Source organism: Tauraco erythrolophus, chromosome 2 (assembly GCF_009769465.1).
Source record: "Tauraco erythrolophus isolate bTauEry1 chromosome 2, bTauEry1.pri, whole genome shotgun sequence".
Taxonomy (NCBI): domain Eukaryota; kingdom Metazoa; phylum Chordata; class Aves; order Musophagiformes; family Musophagidae; genus Tauraco; species Tauraco erythrolophus.
The window spans coordinates 16485766-16493978 of NC_141466.1; the positions used below are offsets into that span (position 1 = coordinate 16485766).

General features: G+C 43.5%; 1 protein-coding gene across 1 annotated transcript in view; it reads right to left on the bottom strand.

Moving 5' to 3' along the window:
* Nucleotides 1–7098, bottom strand: part of NT5DC1 (5'-nucleotidase domain containing 1) — a 156151-nt gene extending 149053 nt beyond the window's left edge. The window contains exons 1-5 of the mRNA XM_086632133.1: nt 7006–7098; nt 4877–4968; nt 3220–3291; nt 1644–1750; nt 206–285 (exon numbers count right to left, since the gene is read on the bottom strand). Of these exons, the coding sequence (XP_086488259.1) occupies nt 206–285; nt 1644–1750; nt 3220–3291; nt 4877–4968; nt 7006–7098 (444 nt within the window). The remainder of the gene's footprint in view (nt 1–205; nt 286–1643; nt 1751–3219; nt 3292–4876; nt 4969–7005) is intronic.
* Between the last annotated feature and the right edge of the window lie 1115 nt (nt 7099–8213).

Consider the following 8213-nt stretch of genomic DNA (forward strand, 5'->3'; position numbering starts at 1 on the left):
GAACATGCCATGTAGCTCACACCTAGCCTAGGAGACAACTTTAATAACGTTAAGTCCGTCATGAAAAATTCCAAACAAGGAAGACACTGAAGAACTTGATGTTGTTCAATATACTGTTTCTATGCATTTAATAATGTATGCAAGAAGTGTGGGAGGGGGAAGAGAAAGACAAAGCAATATTAGTTTCAAACAATCCGGTTCTTACCTGATCTAAGATGTCCACAACCCTCGCACACAAGAGAGCTCCTGGCAGGTCAAAATAATTATCGTACAAATAGTATTTAGCTGGAAAAAAATAAAAAAATATTTTAAAAAAATCCTTACTGTATCACAAACAAAAAAAAACCCCAACATTTAAATAATAGTATAAGCTCCTATTGGGATTTTACTGGTAACAAGCATTATCTGCTTTCCAATCTCTGTTAGTCTTTATTCCCACTTCTGATTCTCATTAACTGACAGCTTAAAGTTGTTCACCTATATCAAGGCAGTGAGATTTTAAAAATACATTTTAAGGTCCTAAAAGTTAAGGTGGAAGAGATGAGGGAGAACCATGAGTTTTAAGAGTCAGGTCAGTATCACTAAACTCTTCCAAAATATCTTTTCCATACCAGTGGAAACACAAAGAAAGGATTTGAAAAGTTGTTTCAGCAAAATTTGGACAGGTCTTACACAGCCTTTCCCTTTGCACACACATGCTGCAGACAGTGCCTTAGTCCAAGGGGAAGCAGAGCCCCCAAACCAAAACAAAATCAGAACGGTGTAAATGTTCCCCCAGACCAAGGTTATGTTCAATAACTCTTTCCTAGGAGTAAAGTGACTTAACCAGTGATCGTTTTTGTATTCATGACCTTGTCTGTGCTGCCTCTTAGGTATATTAAAGAACAAGTCAGCAAATCGGGGATTAACATTCACAAGAGAGACCAAGCACACTTTTCCACGAATAAGAAAGGCACATTTGCTACATGACCAATGGAAACCTTTCTCTCCTACCTTGTTGCAAATGATTGCCTGAAGCTTAGAATAAGCATCAAAACCAAGTTTATGTCAGCAAAATCTCGAGGAAAATATCTCCATTACATGAGACAATGTGAACTAACTGAGCACATTATGTGTATTAGTCACAATCACCAAGATCAAAGTGAAATGGAGAGGACGCACAGAGCGGCTAGCAAGAACACAAACCTAGCCACAGTGCCTTCAAAGCTACTCTCATCTTAAAAGCAAGAAACTTCAATTGCAGGAAGAGGAGTTTTGTTTCCAGACCTGCTCAGTTCTTTCTCTCTGCACCTAGGCCTCCAGTAACAGCACTGATGGCAATGAGTCAACAATTAAGAAAAATTTAGGATCTACCAAATATGTCCCAAATGCAATAGACTGGTAATCTTATTCTACCTCAAGGAACAAGGTGCCCATCTCTATAACCACAACATGCCTATAATGTCAGCTTGTTTGTCTCATCACTGGTGACCTAAATCTAAGCTTAACTCTAGTATTAGAAGTTGAAAATAATAAGAAAAGCAACTCTCCCCCAAAGCATTCATTCCGGTAATTATCAGCCCAGGTATTAAGATCTAAATACTACAAGGCACTGAAGAGACCAGAGCAATTTCAAAGAAGAGGATATGCTAAGGTATAGCTACCTGAGCGGGAAACCATTCCACTGACTGTATTAAAATGCTTCCACTCTCTCCTTCCATATGTCTCCAGGATCTCTTCAGATGTCATGCTCTTTGTACCATGGCTTGCCCTATTTGATGCATTAAGTTATTTACATTAAAAAAAAAAAAAAGAAAAATAAAAAAGTTGAAAACAGCCAAACTACTCCTAGTGCAAAGTAACACAATGCAACTGAATACTGAGATGCATGCAAGTTGATCAGAAGTTACTCTAATACTACACAACAACTACGTCTAAGTTGTAACTTAGACGTTTCCCAGGACCTAAGCTTTTATTATATACATTACAGCCCTCGATAAAAGCCCTACTACACAGAGGTTTGGCTGGCTGGGGGAACAGCTACTGTGCCTCACCTGCTAACACAATCACTCTGTATTGCTCGACTGTTCTCAATTGTGTGAGGACACTCGCTATACTTGAACTATCAATATACACTGCACAATAAACACAGTGGCAGAAAGCCTATACATCATTCTGAAGCCTGGTAACATTCACAGAGTGCAGGGTGGAACTATGGAAAAGCGCTAGTTTGAGCCCAACAAGCAGCTGTGTAATACAGAAGTACACACAAGCCTTTTTAGGAATTAAAAGTCAACTAGCTTGACCATCAAATTGGGCCCCAAGAGAATGCACAGACTCCAGTTTTGAAGCAAATGCAGGCAATGCTAGGAGAAGTAATCCTGTACTACTCTTCCCTTTACTGCGGTATATCCTCCAGTCTTGAATTCTGCATTTAGTACTCCAAAATTCATGGTACTAAACGAATTTTGGGATAGGCAGTACAGACCCACATGTATTTATTCCTTTCTTTCAATGAAATCTCATTTTCCATAGCATCTTCAAGCTCCTTCTCCCACACACTATCAGAAGAAAAAGTGGAGTCTATCTTGCGTACTAAATTACGCATATTTTCATTTTCAAAAAAAAATAAGAGGGAAATGGGACTAGGATTCATGTACTTTAGCTATTTTTACTTTTCAGACTTGTGATTCAAAATAGAAGTGATGACTGAAGGCAAAATACAGCTTTTATGAGGACAAAAACCAGATTTTTTGAAAGAGAATGTGTCAGTTTCTGTGTTTAATTTACCTCAGGCTATTTAAATTATATGTTAAGCCTGCACAATTTTGAAGGGTATGGTACAAAGATAATAGTGCTCTCATCATTAGCATTAGTCATTACCAGTGACTCTGAGCCAGTTTCTCACAGAAAAACCTTACTCTGGATCTTAGCAGAACTGGACAAAGAGTACATCGGTAGTGATTTAAAAAGTGATTTTACTTTCAAGATCATTATGCCCTGAGAGTCTTAGATGTTTACTAAAACCGAGATATTCTTTACTAGCAGCTACCATGGAAATATTTAAAAAAAATGCATATGTAACATTATGAAAAACTGAGCACCACATTACCAAAGAGTATTTAAACTTTTGCATCTAATAAATGAAATCAGTATTTCAAATATGTAATAAACCTGAAAGATGGCTTACGGATAGAGGATAATTTTTTTGTGTTTAACAACATAAACTGTCAATATTACCTTAAAACTGTTCCATCTTCTGCAAGTTTCAGGAAGTTTCCTTCTTCAATGTCCAACACCAAGCCTTTACAACTAAGAATAATTTTATTTTAAGGAAGAAACAAACAATTAATGCTTTCAGAGGAATGTCTTGTTATATATGTTATATAGTGAAACGCAGTTACAGAAGCTATGTAATGATGCTACACAAAAGCAGCAAAATCACAACCCTTCAAATACTTCAATGTTTGAACAATGGTCTATATATGCAAATACATATTACTACAATGAGGACTGGATTTCACTTACATAGCAAATTCCTACTAAATAAATCCAGTTCCATTGTTCAGTGAGTTCAGTGACTGTTCATACAGATGAGGTTGGAGAATTAAGGTCCAAATATATATGACTAAGAAATGTGATAATGAAGCCACTCCTATTAAAGAAATACATTTTTTCTTGGTGGCAACTTCTCTACTTATTATTACTAGACTGATAACACCAGTTATTAAGGGAGAGAAAGGTAGAACATCATTCTAAATGAGGCAACTGAACATCCAAGGAGCACATGAAGCAGAAGCATTGTCATGCTAGGCAGCGCTAACAAGTGAAGAGTTGACAGCGTAGGACAGACATCCAACAAGAGTTCCTAACTCTCCTAGTAAATCTGTACCTCTGTTAAAAGGTACCTAAAGGAAAGAAGATATGCCGTGAAGACAGCAAGTAGACTCCAGCGTTTCACAACTGACACCTAGGTGAGTAGCACCAACACACAGCTACCAGCACTTTGGGCTTCCAGGTCCACATTAATGAACCTCCAGCTCCAATAAAGGACTGAGGCCAAGATATCTAGATCTTGACAAAGGATTTCATCCATCAGAGGCCTCAAAATATGAGAAATACAGATAACATTGCTTGTCTCACGGAAGTTGAAACCGATCTTTTTGGAAACTGTCCAGTCAAATATTTGAATTGTAAAAACAACTGATCAAAACTGCTACACAATAACACACACATTACTTAAAAAAAAACCCTTGTGTTTCTTTCTTCTAAAAAAATTTAGTGATTACCTGGCGTTCAAGCCCCCACCCCCCAGCCTAAATAACAACCTATTAAAGTTGGAAGATCAGAGGTTCACATTCAAGGTCCTGCTCAGAGACCACTGAGCTCAGAGCAGCAACTTGCATTTCAGCCTTTTGCATCCCAGCTTTGTGCCTGATGTGCCACCCAAGAGCTACCTCCTCACTTGTCACCCTTCCTCAGTTCCTCAGAAGGCTGGAGAGATTATTCTGCCTTACACAAACAAAACCACATTTATCAAAATAAAAATTACTAAATTCTGATGGTTATTGGATTTACCAGTTGAATTAAAGGTAGAAGACAAAGGAGATATATAAATTAAAAGAATAAGTCAGACTGAAAAGCTTCCGTCTAGACAGCTAGAAGCACAGAGAAAGCAAGCTTGGATGCTCAGTTCTCTCTTCAAAATATCACGTTAGAAGTAATTCACGACAAATATTTGTTTGAACAGGTATTTAAACCTGTAATTTTGGATTTATCTACAGAGCTTGACAATCATAGCTACCATCTAATAAAAGAAGCTGTTTTCCAAGCTTTATAAAAGTTACAGCATAAAGGAAGTTATGAAGAAAGTTTCTGTTACTTCCAACATACTCACCAGAAGTCTAAGCTGTCTGGAGCTAGAGTCAGCAAGCCTTTGTCATAACCCTTCTCTGTTACCAGATACTGGGCAAAACTATCATATATTAGCTACAAATGAAAAAAATATAAGCATTAGTTATATTGATTAAGTGAGACCAAAGATACTGCTTCTCTGGAAAGTGGCAAAATGGGAGTGTTAGTGCCTCCTAAGCAAAATCAAAACAAGGACCTAAGGGCCCTGCCCCATGGCCTCCACTACTGAGAAATAGTGCCTGAAGGTATTTCTGTTGTGGCTGGAAGACAGCTCAAGAAGCTCACGCAATAGTTCTGGTGCAATGTGTCCAGCATAACCAAGTTTACATCATTCTACCTTTACTGCCCCCAAGGTTCAAGACTGTTGGGAAACACAGATGGCAAGTACCTAAAACTAGTCACTACTTCCCCTCTCCAAACTTCTTTTGGTTTTAAATTTTAAATGTCACAGTTACCAACACTCTACAAGTGGCTTCTGAACCAATGAACAAGTACCCTTAGGGGACATTTTAAAAGTACCTGAAGGAACATAGTTTGAAGGAAACAGACAACTACTAAGTATATTGTTACTGAGTTCAGAAAGAACACCGTTAAAGCCTGGGACATTAGTCAGTGATTTATTCATGTAATGTGCTAGTAAAGTTGTACAAAAAGATCTATGCAGATGCTGCCAGGTCCTTAATGACCATACAAAAATATAATTGCTCCCTTTTTCTCAAGATTCTTTCATTAAAGCTGTTCCCTGGCCTTTTTTTTCTTAATTACAAAAGCTGATCTTGGAATGAACATGAATAATGTCTGAGAAAGACTAATATGAAGGCCAACAGTGAAAGAGCAAGACTAAGTGCATCTTCATCTGTGCCTGTCAGCGTTTTTAAGCATTTTTTATTTCCAATAGATAAGGAGGCATGCAACGGGCATGTGTCAGTCTGTCTCTGCATGCTGTGAGAATGATAAAGAGTGAGCCAAGCTTAGTAAATGTTAAATGATTTTGGTTTTTTGTCTATTTTGTTCATTAGTTGTGGGTTGTTTTGTTGGTTTTTTTTTTTAATCCTTCTAGTCATCAATTGCCTAATGTCTGCCTTCATTGGACAAAATTCTTATAAGGAAGAATGTGCCTGTGCAAGATGTAACATGTGTGGCATAACAGAAAGATGGAAGGTAAACCTAGAGTTGTACAGTTTCCAGCAGGCTCTTAGAAGCACATACGTTTTTTAACTTGTTACTATTGAACTCTCTTTGGTAAGAAAGATGTCTCTCTACAGAAAGTCACTCACAGCTAAAGGAAGTGATGTAATTTTTCAAAACAGGACTCACTGAACCATACCTATTTGTAATTGGGCCACTTCATAAACATTTGTTTCTGTATCAAATTCCAAAGTATCTTGCAATTAACGTAGGAGTCTCATGCAGTGCGAAATGTACTGCAGGTGAATGGAGGCAAATAAAAGGGAGGGGGACACCACGAGCATCCATGACACACGACAGCTCCGTGGAAAAGTCCTGACATCAACAAAGAAGGGCGAGTCAACGAAAGATGATCAGGGAGTATAAAACGTGCCAGTCGGGGAAAAACAAAAAAAAAGAAAAACGCCAAAGGCAGGAAGGTACCGCACATGACAGCAGCTCCTCCCCGTAAGGGCAAAGTCAGAGATGCTGAGCGCCTTGAAGCTCGGCGTTTTATTTTAAGCAGCAGAAAGTTTGCAAAGGTCGCCTGCCGAAAGCGCTGCGGGCTGCCAACTCCGGCTGCAGCATCTCTAGATCTAGCGAGGTGGGGGGGGGGGCTCTACCTTCTCGGCGCCGCTACAGTTCAGAAAGCTCTCAAGAAGCACCATTTTCAAGGCAGAAGACATGGCTGTCCCCTTTGCTCGGGCAGAGGCCTGCTGAGGAAGCGGCCGGCGAGACACGCACTTGTGCTTCTTTTCTCCTTTTGGGTTTTCCCAGGGGTATCCGAGCCAACAGGCTCGGCGCTCCCCGTCGCCGCAGCGGCAGTCCCGGGCCCCGGTACTTTCCCTTTCGCTCGGCCGAGCGGGGCGGAGCGGAGCGGGGCGCCCCCGGCCCGCGGCTCCCGGTCCGCGGCTCCCAGGCCGGGCCGTGCCGGCCCGCACTCACCCGTGCGCTCTGCGGCAGGTGGTACCGGCAGAGCGTGTGGTCCAGGTCGAAGCCCACCACGTCGCAGTCGGCCAGGGAGAAGTGCTGCTGCATCGCCGAGTCGCTGCCGCCGCCGCCGCCGCGGGGAGGCGGGCGGAGGAGGAGGAGGAGGAAGGGGCGCGGGCGGTGCTTCCTGCGGCGCTGGGCGGATCGGTACAGCCGTAGCCCCGGAGCCCCACCGCCCTCGCCCCGCCCCCGTCCCGTCCCGCCCCGGCAGGGCCGCCCTCACCTGTACCGGGTCTGGGGGCGCCCCAGGGGCCGGGCCCGGGTGACCGCATCCCCTCCCGCCGAAGGGGCCGTCGCTTCCAGGGAAGCAAAGCCTCCGCCCGTAAAGACGGGGTTTGGAAAGGCGAGCGCCAAGGCAGTTGGCCGGAGGCGTGTTTAAGCGCTGAGATTTAAAACACGCTTTTCCCGCCGAGGCTTTGCGTGCCTGGGAACAGGCGTGGGAGCGGCGGGGCTCCTGCCGGGTCCGGCCCTGGCTGCAGCGCGCCGGGAGCGGCACCGTGTTCCTCGGAAATGCGAGCGGGCTGCAGGGCGCCGGGCCGAGGCGCGGCGAGCCGCAGGTGTGCGGGGAGAAAGGCAGCCGGCCTCGGCGGGAGCGGGAACGGCCCGCCGTGCCGCGCCGCGCCGCAAGGGCCCTGCTAGGGAAGGGAGAACCTTATCGTGCTCGTAGGGAAACGCTACTGCTACTTCGTTGTCAAGGGCTCTGCAGGGTGTGAGCAACACTGTGAAGTGAGCAACACTGTACAGGCGTGGCTGGTAAAAAACGAAAAGCCCGGAGTTAACTGGTGCGAGGGCTGGAGCACCTCTGCTATGAAGACAGGTTGGGAGAGTTGGGGCTGTTCAGTCTGGAGAAGAGAAGGCTCCGGGGTGATCTTATAGCAGTCTTCCAGTACCTGAAGGGGGTCTGCAGGAAAGCTGGAGAGGGACTTTTACGAGGCTATATGGTGAGAAGATAAGGGGCAATGGCTTTAAATGGAAAGAGGGTAGATTTAGATTAGAGATAAGGAAGAAATTCTTCACTTGAAGGTGGTGAGGCACTGGAACAGGTTGCCTAGAGAAGTTGTGGATGCCCCATCCCTGGAAGTGTTCAAAGCCAGGTTGGATGGGGCTTTGAGCAACCTGGTGTAGTGGAGGGTGTCCCTGCCCATGGTAGGGGGTTGGAACTA